The sequence below is a fragment of the Gorilla gorilla genome, chromosome 20 (assembly GCF_029281585.2).
Source record: "Gorilla gorilla gorilla isolate KB3781 chromosome 20, NHGRI_mGorGor1-v2.1_pri, whole genome shotgun sequence".
Classification (NCBI taxonomy): Eukaryota; Metazoa; Chordata; class Mammalia; order Primates; family Hominidae; genus Gorilla; species Gorilla gorilla.
Genome location: NC_073244.2, coordinates 50,961,001 through 50,975,935, shown reverse-complemented (window position 1 = coordinate 50,975,935; position 14,935 = coordinate 50,961,001). Strand labels below are relative to the sequence as shown.

The window sequence follows — 14,935 nt, the reverse complement described above, 5'->3', positions numbered from 1 at the left end:
TCTTATTCCTTCAATCTGTGACACAGCCTCAATATCTGTTCTTCCTTCAGTAATAGGAAATCTGATTTGTGACCAGGCATACAACTAACCCAAGCCCAGATACATCTTTTTTTTTTTTTTTTTTTTTTTGAGATGGAGTCTCGCACTGTCGCCCGGGCTAGAGTGCAGTGGTGTGATCTCAGCTCACTGCATCCTCTGCCTCCTGGGTTCAAACAATTCTTCTGCCTCAGCCTCCTGAGTAGCTGGGATTACAGGCACCTGCCACCATGCCCAGCTAATTTTTTGTATTTTTAGTAGAGACGGGGTTTCACCATGTTGGCCAGGCTGGTCTTGAACTCCTAACCTTGTGATCCGCCTGCCTCAGCCTCCCAAAGTGCTGGGATTACAGGTGTGAGCCACTGCGCCTGGCCCAGATTCATCTTTTTGAGGCATTGAGTGCCCATGTCTAGCTAAGTTCTGGCAGCAAGATGTAGACAGGAGTGTCATGTACCATGCTCCTGGAAGAGCATTCCCTTCTTCTTCCCTCCCTCCCTTCCTCCACATGTTGACTGGGATGTAGATGGGAAGGATGGAGCTCAAGCAGCCCTATTGGGCCACAAGAAAAAGCCACATTTGATGCTGGAGCAACAAGACAGAAGGAGCCTGGGCCCTGACACTGGAGCCCCAGACAGCCTTGGTAGCTGTCTCCCTTCATATGAAAGACAAGAATACTCCTCATTAGTAAAACAAAATACTAATTTTTGGGCAGAATAACAGCCCCCCGAGGTGTCCTCAGAACTAGCGAATATATTATGTTACACAGCAAGGAAGAGTTAAGGTTGCAGATGGAATTAAAGTCGCTAATCATTATTTTATTTTATTTTTTGAGACAGTCTCACTCTGTCACCCAGGTTGGAGTGCAGCGGTGTGACCTTGGCTCACTACGGCCTCTGTCTCCCGGGCTCAAGCGATTCTCATGCCTCAGCCTCCTGAGTAGCTGGGACTACAGGTGCATGCCACCACGTCCAGCTAATTTTTTGTATTCTTAGTAGAGATGGGGTTTTACCATATTGGCCAGGCTGGTCTCAAACTCCTGACCTCAAGTGATCTGCCCGCCTCGGCCTCCCAAAGTGCTGGGATTACAGGCATAAGCCACCACGCATGTCCCATTGATTTTAAAATAAGGAAATTGGGCATGGTGGCACGTGCCTGTAATCCCAGCTACTTGGGAGGCTGGCTGAGGCAGGAGAATTTCTTGAACCTGGAAGGCTGAGGTTGCAGTGAGCTGAGATCATGCCATTGCACTCCAGCCTGGGCGACAGAGCAAGACTCCATCTCAAAAAAAAAAAAAAAGAAAGAAATTGACTATGTAACCAGGCTCAGTGTATCCTGGAGCTGAGTGGCTAAAAACATGGACTCTAGGCTGGGTGTGGTGGTTCACACCTGCAGTCCCAGCACTTTGGGAGGCTGAGGCTGGAGGATCACTTGAGCCCAGGAGTTTGAGACCAGCCTGGGCAACACAGCAAGACTCTGTTTCTACAAAAATATGCAAAAATTAGCCAGGTGTGGTGGTGCATACCTGTAGTCCCAGCTACTCAGGCGGCTGAGGCAGGAGGATTGCTTGAGCCTGGGTAATCAAGACTGCAGTGAGCCGTGATCATACCACTGCCCTCCAGCCTGGGCAACAGAGTAAGACTCTGTGTCTTTAAAACAAAAAACAACAACAACAAAGGAAATTATCCTGGATTATCTGGGTAGGACCAGAGTAATTGTAAGGATCCCTTAAAGTGGAAGAGCAGGCAGCAGAAAAGGGCAGAGTCATAGAGGGATTTAAAGATTCTCTGTTGCTGACTTCAACAAGGAAGGGGCCACAAGCTAAGGAATGCAAGTGGCCTCTAGAATCTGGAAAATGCAAGAAACAGGATTCTCCCCTGGAGCCTCCAGAAGGAAGGCAGCCCGATGACACCTTGATTTTAGCCAAAGGAGACTCATTTTGGACTTCCAACCTCCAGGACTGTGAGATAATGAATCTGTGTTGTTGTAAAGCACTAAGTTTGCAATCATTTGTTACGGCAGCAATAGGAAACTGATTCATAATTAATCCAAACTTCTTGCTTGAATCTTTCTCTGACTCTAAAGCTCCTGATTAATAAGAATAATAATAATCACACTTTGGGAAGTTGAGGCAGGTGGATCACCTAACATCAGGAGCTCAGGACCACCTTGGCCAATATAGGGAAACCCCATCTCTATTTTAAAAAATACAGAAATTAGCCAGGTGTGGTAGTGCACACCTATAATTTCAGCTACTCAGGAGGCTGAGGCAGGAGAATTGCTTGAACCCGGGAGGTGGAGGTTGCAGTGAGGTGAGATCACGCCACTGCACTCCAGCCTGGGCAACAGAGTGTGACTCTGTCTCAAAATAAATAAATAAATAAAATAATAATCAAAACCATCATCCATGTCAGTAAACACACTGAGCACTTTCCATGTGCCTGAAATAACCTCAACCCACTATACTTTTTGCTTATGTAAGACACACAACAATCCCACAAAAAAAGTGTAAAGCCTTAAATACAAATGTGGGAAAAGGAACGAGGCTGAAAATAAGCCAGCTAACCATCTATCTTAAATGTGAGGAAAAGAACAGCATGCAAAACTCAAAGAAAAGGGCCAGGCATGGTGGCTAATGCCTGTAATCCCAGCACTTTGGGAGGCCAAGGTGGGTGGATCACTTGAGGTCAGGAGTTCAAGACCAGCCTGGGCAACATGGTGAAACCCCATCTCTACTAAAACTACAAAAAGTTAGCTGGGTGTGGGTGGCACATGCCTGTAGTCCCAGCTACTTGGGAGGCTGAGGCAGGAGAATCCCTTGAACTTGGGAGGCGGAGGTTGCAGTGAGCCGAGATCACACCACTGCACTCCAGCTTGGATGACAGAGCGAGACCCCGTTTCAAAAACAAACAAACAAACAAACAAAAAACTCAAAGGAAAAAAGAATAAAGAAAGCAAGCATGAAAGATATAATAGGCTGGGAGCAGCGCTTCACCCCTGAAATCCCAGTGCTTTAGCAGGCCGAGGCAGGAGGATCACTTGAGCCCAAGAGATTGAAAGCAGCTTGGCAACACAGTGAGTGATCCCATCTCTACAAAAAGAAAAAATATTAGCTGGGCATGGTGGCATGCGCCCGTAGTCCCAGCTACTGGGAAGGCTGAGACAGGAGGATTGCTCGGGCCCAAGAGTTCAAGAACAGCCTGGGTAACAGAGTGAGACCCATCTGTACTAAAAAAAAAAAAAAATAGCTGGGTATGCTGGCACATTCTCAGATACTCTGGAGGCTGAGGCAGGAGGATTGCTCGAACCCAGGAGGTTGAGGCTGCAATTAGCTGTGATCATACCACTGCACTCCAGCCTGGGTGACAGAGCAACACCTTAATTCAAAAAAAAAACAAAAAAAAAAGGTATAATAACCAAATCCACAATGGTAACTAATGCTATTTCTCATTAATGAAATAAGATCAAATTAAAGAAAAAAATGTACAATAGTGAGAACCCGAACCCACAAAGCCAACTGTTAGTTATCATTGGTGAAGAGTCTAATAAAGATGTTGCAATTATAAGGCCAGATGCGGTGGCTCATGCCTGGAATCTCAGTACTTTGGGAGGCTGAGGCGGGTGGATCACTTGAGGTCAGGAGCTCGAGATCAGCCCCTGGCCAACGTGGTGAAACCCTGTTTCTACTAAAAATACAAAAGTTAGCCAGGTGTGGTGGCGGGTGCCTGTAATACCAGCTACTCAGGGGGCTGAGGCACGAGAATCACTTAAACCCAGGAGGCAGAGGTTGCAGTGAGCCGAGATTGCACCACTGCACTCCAGCCTGAGCGACAAGAGCAAAACTCCATCTAAAAAAAAAAAAAGTTTTGCAATTATAAATCAAAACTGATAGAGAAAAAATGAGGCCGGGCGTGGTGGCTCACACCTGTAATCCCACTTTGTGAGGCTGAGGCGGGTGGATCACCTGAGGTCAGGAGTTTGAGACCAGCCTGGCCAACATGGTGAAACCTCGTCTCTACTAAAAATACAAAAAATAAGCCAGGCATCATGGAGTGCACCTATAGTCCCAGCTACTCAGGAGGCTGAGGCAGGAGAATTGCTTGAACCTGGGAGGCGGAGGTCGCAGTAAGCCAAGATTGCACCATTGCACTCTAATCTGGGTGACAGAGCGAGACTCTGTCTCAAAAAAAAAAAAAAAAAAAAGAAAAAAAGAAAAGAAAAGAAAAAATGAGGGAGTCTTTGAGACTACTCTGGCTCAGAGAGTGCCTGATAAAAATTAATAACATTTTAAAAAATAAGAGAGAGCAAGACAGAATGTATCGATGACCAATATTAAGCAATAAGAAACAGGAAACCTCCCTACAAATCTCAAAACTCTAAGAACACGTAAGCAGTCTGTGTGTGTGTATTGTGTCCACTTCATGCATGAGGGAAACTGAAGCTTAGAGAGGCTAAGTTGCTCAAACTCACACAGCCCATAAAAGGCAGAGGCAGGATTTGAACCCACAGTCCTGGACCCGCTCAATCTCTGTGCTATGGCGCCACCTCCTGAGAGCTTCTGGGTTCCCCCTTCCCGGGCCCTGCTACCAGCAAAACCCTGTCCCCAGTCTGGGCTTGGCTTAGGGTTTTCACTCCCCACCCGCAGGGGCTCCTGGACCAACGCTATTGCAGCCCTGAAGAGTTTCAGATCCAGCTTCCTTCACCGGCTTCCTTCAGAATTTAATCTGAGTTTCCATCTCCATCGCTTCCCTGAGTTCTCTGGGCCTGGCTTCCCTCTGTATTCCTGCCACCTCCTCCTGGTGGCAGGTTCCAAATTTGGGCTATATTCTTGCATTATCTGTCTCAGCTCAGACTGTCAGTTTGCAGACAGCCTCTCCACTCAAGCAATGGCCCTCAGCAGCCTGGCATGCTCTGGGAACTTGTAGGAAATTCAGACCTAAACCCAGCCGGGCGCAGTAACTCACGCCTATAATCCCAGCGCTTTGGGAGGCCGAGGCGGGTGGATCGCTTGAGGTCAAGAGTTTGAGATCAGCCTGGCCAACATGGTGAAATCCTGTCTACAGTGTGCCCCAGCCTGGGCGACAGAGCAAGACTCTGTCAAAAAAAAAAAAAAAAAAGGAAATTCAGGACCTAAACCCAAGCCCAAACCTGTTGAAGCAGAATCTGTAGCTTAAGACCTTTCCCGTCTCCCTCTCCCTCTCCCTCTAGGAGGTTGGCAGCACCTTAAAAGTTGAGTAGCTCTGGCCTAGACCAGAAAGGGACTGTGGGACCCCGGGGACCTTTAAGACAAGGCACCTCCCCTGCCACAGGTGTATCTGAGAAAATGGAGGTGAGCTGTGTCCTGAGGTTAGCTGATGACCAATCTTTTGTCTGTGTTGCAGGAGATTCAAGTTCAGTCTGGGCATTTGGAGCTCCAGGCACTGGAGATGTTCCCTTTTCTAATTGCTAATGACAATATTTTTCTGTAATCAGGAAAATTACATGAAATATACTTTTAAAGGATCTAAACAAATTGAAGTATCAATACAGAAAATTCTAGATGTAGGCTGGGCGTGGTGGCTCATGCCTGTAATGTCAGCAGTTTGGGAGGCCGAGGCAGGCAGATCGCTTGAGGTCAGGAGTTCGAGAGCAGCCTGGCCAACATGGTGAAACCCCGTCTCTACTAAAAATGCAAAAATTAGCCAGGCATGGTGGCGTGTGTCTGTAATCCCAGCTATTTGAGAGGCTGTGGCAGGAGAATCGCTTGAACCTAGGAGGCAGAGGTTGCAGTGAGCCAAGATCATGCCACTGCACTCCAGCCTGGGCAACAGAGCAAAACTCCGTCTCAAAAAAAAAAAAAAGAAAAAGAAAAAGAAAAGAAAATTCTAGGTATAATAAACCATTCGTGACATAGGAAGCCTCAGACTGAAGCCCTAAGCCATCAGTTCTTAAACTTGAGTGTGCACTGGAGTCACCAGGAGGGCTTGTGAAAACCCAGATTGCAAGGCCCCATCCCAGAGTAGGGCTGGGGTGGGGGTGAGAATTTGAACTTCTAGCAAGTTCTGACAGGATGCTGATGCTGTTGGTCCAGGGAGTACCCTTTGAGAACCACTGTCTCCAAACCACACAGTTACGGCTGCTTTGGGATTATACTATCCCTTAAGAATTATATGGAAATAGCCAGGTGTGGTGACTCACGCCTGTAATCCCAGCACTTTGGGAGGCTGAAGCGGGCAGATCACAAGGTCAGGAGATCCAGACCATCCTGGCTAACAGGGTAAAACCCCATCTCTACTAAAAATACAAAATAATTAGCTGGGCGTGGTAGCAGGCACCTGTAGTCCCAGCTACTCGGGAGGCTGAGGCAGGAGAATGGCGTGAACCCAGGAGGCGGAGCTTGCAGTGAGCCGAGATCGCTCCACTGCACTCCAGCCTGGGTGACAAGTGCAAGACTCCGTCTCAAAAAAAAAAAAAAAAGAATTATATGGAAATAATCTGGCTTGGTGCAGTGGTTCATACCTGTAACCCCAACACATTGGGAGGCCAAAGCAGGAGGATCGCTTGGGCCCAGGAGCTAGAGACCAGCCTGGGCAACATAGCAAGACCTTATCTCTAAAAAAAAAAAAAAAATTTTTTTAATTAGCTGGGCCGGCCGGGCACGGTGGCTCACGCCTGTAATTCCAGCACTTTGGGAGGCCGAGGCAGGCAGATCATGAGGTCAGGAGATCGAGACCATCCTGGCTAACACGGTGAAACCCCATCTCTGCTAAAAATACAAAAAATTAGCCGGGTGTGGTGGCGGGCACCTGTAGTCTCAGGTACTCGGGAGGCTGAGGCAGGAGAATGGCGTGAACCCGGGAGGTGGAGCTTGCAGTGAGCTGAGATCGTGCCACTGCACTCTAGCCTGGGCGACAAAGCGAGACTCCGTCTCGAAAAAAAAAAAAAAAAAAAGCTGGGCTTGGTGGTGTGTACCTGTGGTCCCAGCAACTCAGGAGGCTGAGGCAGGAAGATTGCTTGAGGCCAGGAGTTTGAGGCTGCAGTGAGCTGTGATCGCACCACTGTACTCCAGCCTGGACAACAGAGCAAGACCCTGTCTCAAAAAAAGAAAGAAAATGTCATTCAGTGTCATATCTTTACAAAATTGTAATGCATTCTGATGACCCAGTATGAACTTAAGTACCGATCTGAGTATTTTCCCGTATTTATGCAACACACAGCATTTTCATTTAAATTATGTGCCACCTATAATGTTGTTTATGTTTAAGTACCACCCTGATGGAGACAAATACTTTCGTTTTTCTTCTAGTGGCAATTTCACATGTATAAGCAATCTCTCTTTTTATGCTGCGCTGAAAAATGTCAAGTCAAGGTTGTAAAACCTGAAAAGAGGATTCCTTATTATACAAACCAAAATATATCAGTGGATATGAAACAAACAAACCAACCTGTCATTCTTCTCATTGCATTCCTTTGTATGCCCCTGTTCTAACTCTTTTCACGTTGTGTTCAAATTATTGATTTATTTACCATCTGACATTCTCAACGGCTCATGGTTCCTCAAGGGCAGGACATTCTCCTATTAGAAAAAATTGTGTAATAAGATGTTCGCTTTTCTACTATTTGTCTAGTTTGTGTTAATAAATACTGAGGAAATTGTTTCTGGGTGAGGACGCTGTGCGCCTGTGTGTGTGTGTGTGTGTTTGTCTGTGTGTGACGTGTGCTTATGTGAACAAGTCAGATGTGTGTGTGTGAGATTTCACATGATGTGTGGTGGCTCATACCTATAATCCCAGCACTTTGGGAGGCTCAGGTGGGAGGATTGCTTGAGGCCGGGATTTTGAGACCAGTCTAGCCAACAGATCGAGACCCCGACAATGTAAAAAAAAAAAAAAAAAAAAAGAGGCAGGGCGCAGTGGCTCACGCCTGTAATCCCAGCACTTTGGGAGGCAGAGGTGGGTGGATCACCTGAGGTCAGGAGTTTGAGACCAGCCTGGCCAACATGGCAAAACCCTGTCTCTATTAAAAATACAAAAAATTAGCTGGGCATGGTGGCAGGCACCTGTAATCCCAGCTACTTGAAAGGCTGAGGCAGGAGAATCGCTTGAACCCGGGAGGCAGAGGTTGCAGTGAGCTGAGATCACACCATTGCACTGCAGCAGCCTGAGCAACGAGAGCGGAACTCTGTCTCAAAAAAAAAAAAAAAAAATATTTCACAGGTGTGAGATTGTGAGATTTGTAGAGTGTAGGGCGGGAGTGGAGGAAGACTGGAGGCTTGTTTGTGACAATGGCTGTGTGTGGTTCCGTTGGGGGACAGGGGTATGTGTTGCCCCAGATCTGTGCATGTGTCTACCCTAGGATTCACCAGTGAGAATCCAGGACCATCAGTGGCTGGCTGTGTGATGCGTGTCCCTACTCCCTGCCCGTGTGTGAGGCGGGATTGAAAATGCTGTGCCCAGGCCCTGGGTCTCTGTGGGGTCTGTCAGACGCGGGCTGTGTACTGTGCCTCAGTGGGTTCCGTGTTCCTTCCTGTGCCTGCGTCTGTCTCCCTGTCAGGGTCTCCCTAGCCATGTCGCTCTCTGTGTCTGAAGTTCATGGCCCTCCGGGGTGGGCGGGACTCTACGTGACTCTGCTGTCCTCCATCCCTGTGTCTGGGCCAGTGCAGAGCCAGAGGGTGGGTGTTCTGTGTCCCTGGGACCAAGGAGGCTCTCTGGGAAGTCAGCAGCTGGAGATTAGATTTCAAGGGATCACAAAAGGAAATGAGAAAGAAGGATCCCTGGGCAGGGCCAGGCCAATGGCCAGGGTCTCAGAGCTGTTAGGAGAACAGTCATAGTAGCTCCCATGTATTGAGTACCTATCATGTGTTGGGCACTGTACTTCATGCTTTATGTATTTGCATTTATACTATTGTGTTAATGCAATATTGTATATTAAGTATTCATATTACATACATGTACATATATATGTATGTATATATATTTCTTTTTTTTCTTTCTTTTTTTTTTTTTTTGGAGACGGAGTCTCACTCTGTCACCCAGGCTGGAGTGCAATGGCACGATCTTGGCTCACTACAACCTCCGCCTCCCAGGATCAAGCGATCCTCCTTCCTCAGCCTCCTGAGTAGCTGGGATTACAGGCATGTGCCACCGCGCCCAGCTAATTTTTGTATTTTTTTAGTAGAGACAGGGTTTCACCATGTTGGCCAGGCTGGTCTCGGAACTCCTGACCTCAAGTGATTTCCCAGCCTCGGCCTCCCAGAGTGCCAGGATTACAGGCATGAACCACCGTGCCCAGCCTATATTATATATATAAATAACAATTATATGGATTGTTCATAATGTATTATATCGGTTGTAAATTACTTTATAGAGACGTCTTTTTTTTTTTTTTTTTTTGAGACAGGGTTTCCATCTATTGCCCAGGCTGGAGCACAGTGGTGCAATCACAGCTCAATGCAGCCTCGACCTCCTGGACTCAAGTGATCCTCCTGCCTTGGCCTCCTAAGTAACTGGGACTACGGGCATGTGCCATCGTGCCTGGCTCATGAGACCTCATTTTCTATTATCCCATTGAAGGTAGGAGGAAACTGAAGCTCAGAGAGGTAAGTTCATTTTCCCAAGGTTGCTCAGCAAGCAGGTGGCAGAGTCAACATCTGAATCCACTTCCAAGTGTTTCCAGTCTTTGGCTCTTTACAACAGCCCTACCCCGCCCAAGGTGGAAGCCACAGCATCTAAGGAGGACCAGCAGGGCATAGGTTTAGCTGAGCGACCACGGATAACAGCAAATTGTTGGTGTTATGTTGTTGTGATGGTTTACGTTTATTGAGTCCTTACTATGTGCCAGGCACTGTGCTAAAGGTTTTAATAATAATAATGATGCACCGGGTGCAGTGGCTCATACCTGTGATCCCAGCACTGTGGGAGGCAGGAGGACTGATTGAGCCCAAGAGTTCGAGACCAGCCTGGGCAACATGGTGAAACCCCATCTCTACAAAAAAATCAAAAAATTAGCAGGGTGTGGTGGCGCGGGCCTGTGGTGGCATGTTCCCTACTCAGGAAGCTGAGGTGGGAGGATTGCTTAAGCCCAGGAGGTTGAGGCTGCAGACCTGGGAGACGGAGTGAGACTATCTCTTAAAAAAAAAAAAAATATGGTGGTGATGATGATGGCAAATGCTCATATGGCACTTAGCAAAGGCCGATCCCTTCTCTAAGTGCTGTTATGTGGGTTAATTCATTTATTCCTTTTTTATTTTTTGGCAGGGTCTGACTCTATCACCCAGGCTGGAATGCAATGGCACGATCTCAGTTCATTGCAGCCTCGGCCTCCCAGGTTTAAGCAATACTTCTGCTTCAGCCTCCCAAGTAGCTGGGATTACAGGCACCTGCCACCACGCCCGGATAAGTTTTGTATTTTTAGTAGAGATGGGGCTTTGCCACGTTGGCCAGGCTGATCTCGAACTCCTGACCTCAAGTGATCCTCCTGCCTTGGCCTCCCAAAGTGCTGGGATTACAGGTGGTGAGCCTCTGCGCCCAGCCCAATTAATTTATTCCTTATACCAGCACTCTGAGGTAGATACCATCAATGTGTCCCTGAGGCCTTCATGTGCACAGCTTGTAGAGGAGCTTGGATTTGGACCCAGGCAGTTTGACTCCATGGACTGTCCTCCTAAACCACATCCCTTCTACCATCTCCTGCAACCTTTTCAACATTCCTATGGCGTAGGAGGAAACATTACCCATTTCACAGATGAGGAAACCAAGGCCCACACCTGTACTGACAGAGCCAGTGGACCCTTGTCTCTCTAATCAGCGCATCCACACACTTGACCCTGTTTTGGGAAGAGGCTGGGAACTCCAAAGAACCTTGGAAGGGCTTTGGCCAGGCTCCCAGAGGTCCGGGTCCCTGTTCAGCCCGAGGGTTCCAATCTCCCTCTCCTTCCTATACTGCTCTAATTTTTTCTTTGCTTGTTTCTTTTCTCTTTCTCTCTTTTTTTTTTTTTTTTTGACAGAGTCACTCTGTCACCCAGACTGGAGTGCAATGGCGTGATCTCGGCTCACTGCAACCTCTGCCTCCTCGGTTCAAGCAATTCTCCTGCCTCAGCTTCCCGAGGCTCTGTGTGTCACCGTGCCCAGCTAACTTTTGTATTTTTAGTAGAGACAGGGTTTCACTATGTTGGCCAGGCGGGTCTCGAACTCCTGACCTCAAGTGATCCACTCACCTGGGCCTCCCAAAGTGCTGGGACTACAGGCGTGAGCCACTGCGCCCGGCCCTTGTTTCATTTCTATTGGCTGATTGGTAAGAGCTCATTTTATATGATAGGAATTGAGTCTATTTTTCCCTGGATGGGTTTGTGGATTTTGTTTTTGCTATATAACAGTTTTTACAGTTTTATACAGCTCAAAAGGTCCACCATTTGTTTTATAGATTGAAGATTTCCAACCTTAGTTAAGAAAGTCTCCTGGCTCCTGGGGTGGGAGTTGCAGGCTGTTCCCTCCCTCTCCCTCTCCTAGGCCTGTCGTTAGCATGTGGGAGGGAGGAGTGCATTTCTTGTCAATTCGTATGCACTCTTTTTTTTTGACGCGATCTCGGCTCACTGCAACCTCCACCTCCCAGGTTCAAGTGATTCTCATCCTTCAGCCTCCCGAGTAGCTGGGACTACAGGCACGTGCCACCACGCCTGGCTAATTTTTGTACTTTAAGTAGAGACGGGGTTTCACCATGTTGGCCAGGCTGGTCTCGAACTCCTGGCCTCAAATGATCCACCTGCCTCAGTCTCCCAAAGTATTGTGATTACAGGCGTGAGTCACCGCGCCCAACCTGTGTGCACTCTTTATATATTATAGCTTGCAATGCTATGCTTTTGAAATGTTGCAAATATCTCCTCAAGCCTTTGTACACTGTCTTGCAAAAGGTTTTTAACGTGTTATGCAAATACTGCTATCTTGTACTTCACAGATTCTGGATTGCCAGCCTTGGTTGGGAAGATTGCCCAGTCTGAGCCTGTTGGGGGTGGGGGGTGGGGCGTTGGGCTCCTCCCCATCTCCTTCTCTACCTGCCCCCCCCCCCCCCCCCCCCACCACAAGGGCCTCTATCCTTATCTCCAGCTTCTCCTTTCCCAAGGTCCTGCCTCCCAGGGAGGGAGCCTGCCCAGCCAGGAGGCCCCAGCCTTCCACTCCTGCCTCCCCCTCCCCTTTCCTTATTTAGAATAAGGGTTGTTCCATTCCTTATCTTTTTTTTTTTTCCTGTCTTTGTTGCCCAGGCTGGAGTGCAGTGAAACGATCTCGGCTCACTGCAGCCTCGAACTCCCGGGCTCAAGCGATCCTTCCGCCTCTGCTTTGTGAGTAGATGGGACTACAGGCCATGCCACCACGCTGAGCTAATTTTATTTTTCAGTAGGGATGGGATCTTGCTATGTTGCCCAGACTGGTCTCAAACTCCTGGGCCCAAGCGATCCACCCGTCTAGGCCTCCCAAAGTGCTGGGATTACAGGCGTGAGCCACCAGCAAGCCCCTTGTCAATTTTTAAGAGCTCTTCCCATTTCTGTCTATTAACCTATGCCACCCTCTGTGTTGCAAATGACTCCTCCTCAAGTTCTGTCTATTGTCTCTATAAAGTTGTTGGTCACCTAACATCTTAAGGTGCTAAGTTGTATACACAGCGTCCACCTTGTACTCAGGGTTGTGGGTTTCCGACCTAGGTTAGGCAGGTCTCCCGGCTCCTGAGGGAGGGGCGCCCTCCCCTTCCCTCGATGAGTCCTTATCTCGCAGCTTGTCCCTTCTCACGGGTCGGGCGCATAAAAGCGCGCGGGGCTGCGGCAGGGCACTGTCACCATGTCCCCGCTGCGCCCGCTGCTGCTGGCCCTGGCCCTGGCCGCCGTGCCCTGCGCCCAGGGCGCCTGCCCCACCTCCGCCGACCTCAAGCACTCGGACGGGACGCGCACTTGCGCCAAGCTCTATGACAAGAGCGACCCCTACTATGAGAACTGCTGCGGGGGCGCCGAGCTGTCGCTGGAGCCGGGCGCAGACCTGCCCTACCTGCCCTCCAACTGGGCCAACACCGCCTCCTCACTTGTGGTGGCCCCGCGCTGCGAGCTCACCGTGTGGTCCCGGCAAGGCAAGGCGGGCAAGACGCACAAGTTCTCTGCCGGCACCTACCCGCGCCTGGAAGAGTACCGCCGGGGCATCTTAGGAGACTGGTCCAACGCTATCTCCGCGCTCTACTGCAGGTGCCCGGCCGCCCAAAGCTCCGAGCCCACCCCAGGCCCAGGCCCCAGCTCCGCATAAGCCCCCACACCCACCACCCAAGCCCCGAGGCTGCTCCACACCCCTGAGCTCCCGACTGGAACAGGGAGCACCAGGCCTCCCTAGAACCAGCCCTGGAGGCCCCCATCTCAGAGTCCTCACCCAAACCAGGTCCTCCTTCTCCTCACCCCCAGCACCAGGTCCCCACTCCACCTGCAGCCCAGGCCCCTGGGACGGAGATCTCCGCCCCAACTCTGAGATTCAGAGCCAACCCTCCACCTTCTGGAATCTTCCGCCTACCCACCCGCCCACAGCTGTACTTCCCAGAGAGGGCTGGCTAATTCTGGGGACTGAGAGCTCCTAGACCCCCTCTCCTTGGAGTCCCCAGAACCAAAGCCAGCCCCCACCCCCCCAGATCATCACATCTCAAAGCTCCCAGACTCCAAAACGAACCCAGACCTCAAGACCCCAGACTCAATTATAGGAACACCCAGTGTGTAGCCTTCATGCTCTCCACTCCCCTAGAGCCTCTAAACCAGCCTCAGCCCTAAAACCGGTCCCACAGCCCACCCCCAAGACCCAACCCTAGAGGTCCCTGAGGCCACCTTGCACTCACAGACCTGGGACCTAGATCCAGCGGTGACACCCTCCCAAACCCTCCCCAGCCACTCCTGTCCCCCAAGAGCTCCAAGGAGCCCCCAGCTCCAAACTCCCAGGCTAGGATCCCTGGTTCCTGAACTTGGAGCCTCAGACCCAGACTCCCCAGCCCCCACCCAGTCTCAGGCTTCTAGAACTCACCAGACTCTGGGTCTCTGAGAGCCCCTGGAAGGAATTCTTGATTACATTTCAGGTGCAGCTGACGCATTGCTGGTCTCTCATCTGCAGCTTCCACAGAGTGCCAAGCCCCTCACTCAGCCCATCCCTGGGCTCTGCTCCGGGGCCCCAAGACCCAGGAGGAGGAGCATTCTGCTTGCCCCCTCCCACCTCCCCTGCAATACAGCCTTTGTGCAGTTGTCCCCGTCTGTCATCTGCTTGTCCCTGGGATGCAAGGACCGGGTGGGATGGAGGAGACAGCAGGGTGGTTGGGCCTGGGTCAGCCCATACCCAGGACAATGCCATGGATAAGGACACGCCATCGACTCGGACATGGTTTTAGGTGTGCACGAAGACACGCACCCACAGAAGGACACGTGAGTGAACTGCAGGGGAACCTCGGGCTGATTGTTAAATATGAAACATGCCCCATCCTTTTCAGTAATAGCCCCTCCTTAGCCCTGGTGTGGTGGCTCAGGCCTGTAATCCTAGCACTTTGGGAGCCTGAGGTGGGCAGATCACCTGAGGTCAGGAGTTCAAGGCCAGCCTGGCAAACATGGTGAAACCCCGTCTCTACTAAAAATACAAACATTAGGGCCGGGCTCGGTGGCTCACGCCTGTAATCCCAGCACTTTGGGAGGCCGAGGCGGGCGGATCACGAGGTCAGGAGATTGAGACCATCCTGGCTAACACGGTGAAACCCCGTCTCTACTAAAAATACAAAAAAATTAGCCGGGTGTGGTGGCGGGTGCCTGTAGTCCCAGCTACTCGGGAGGCTGAGGCAGGAGAATGGCGTGAACCTGGAGGCGGAGCTGGCAGTGAGCCGAGATCATGCCACTGCGCTCCAGCCTGGGCGACAGAGCGAGACTCCA

The 14,935-nt window shown here is 50.0% G+C and overlaps 1 protein-coding gene across 2 annotated transcripts; it reads left to right on the top strand.

Annotated features, from left to right (window-relative positions):
• The first annotated feature begins 12,269 nt into the window (after positions 1–12,269).
• Positions 12,270–14,272, top strand: SYCN (syncollin). Of its 2 annotated transcripts, XM_055369340.2 has the most exons (3): positions 12,270–12,346; positions 12,777–13,234; positions 14,101–14,272. In XM_055369340.2, exons 2-3 carry the CDS (start codon positions 12,840–12,842, stop codon positions 14,108–14,110), a joined length of 405 nt encoding a protein of 134 aa, XP_055225315.1. In that variant the 5' UTR covers positions 12,270–12,346; positions 12,777–12,839; the 3' UTR covers positions 14,111–14,272. The 2 variants fall into 2 exon arrangements, with proteins under 2 accessions (XP_055225315.1, XP_055225314.1); XM_055369339.2 differs by having other exon boundaries at positions 12,270–13,234.
• Positions 14,273–14,935: the final 663 nt, after the last annotated feature.

Coding starts and splice junctions, on each gene's coding strand:
- SYCN (XM_055369340.2), top strand. CDS start 12,840: ATGTCCCCGCTGCGCCCGCTGCTGCTGGCCCTGGCCCTGGCCGCCGTG.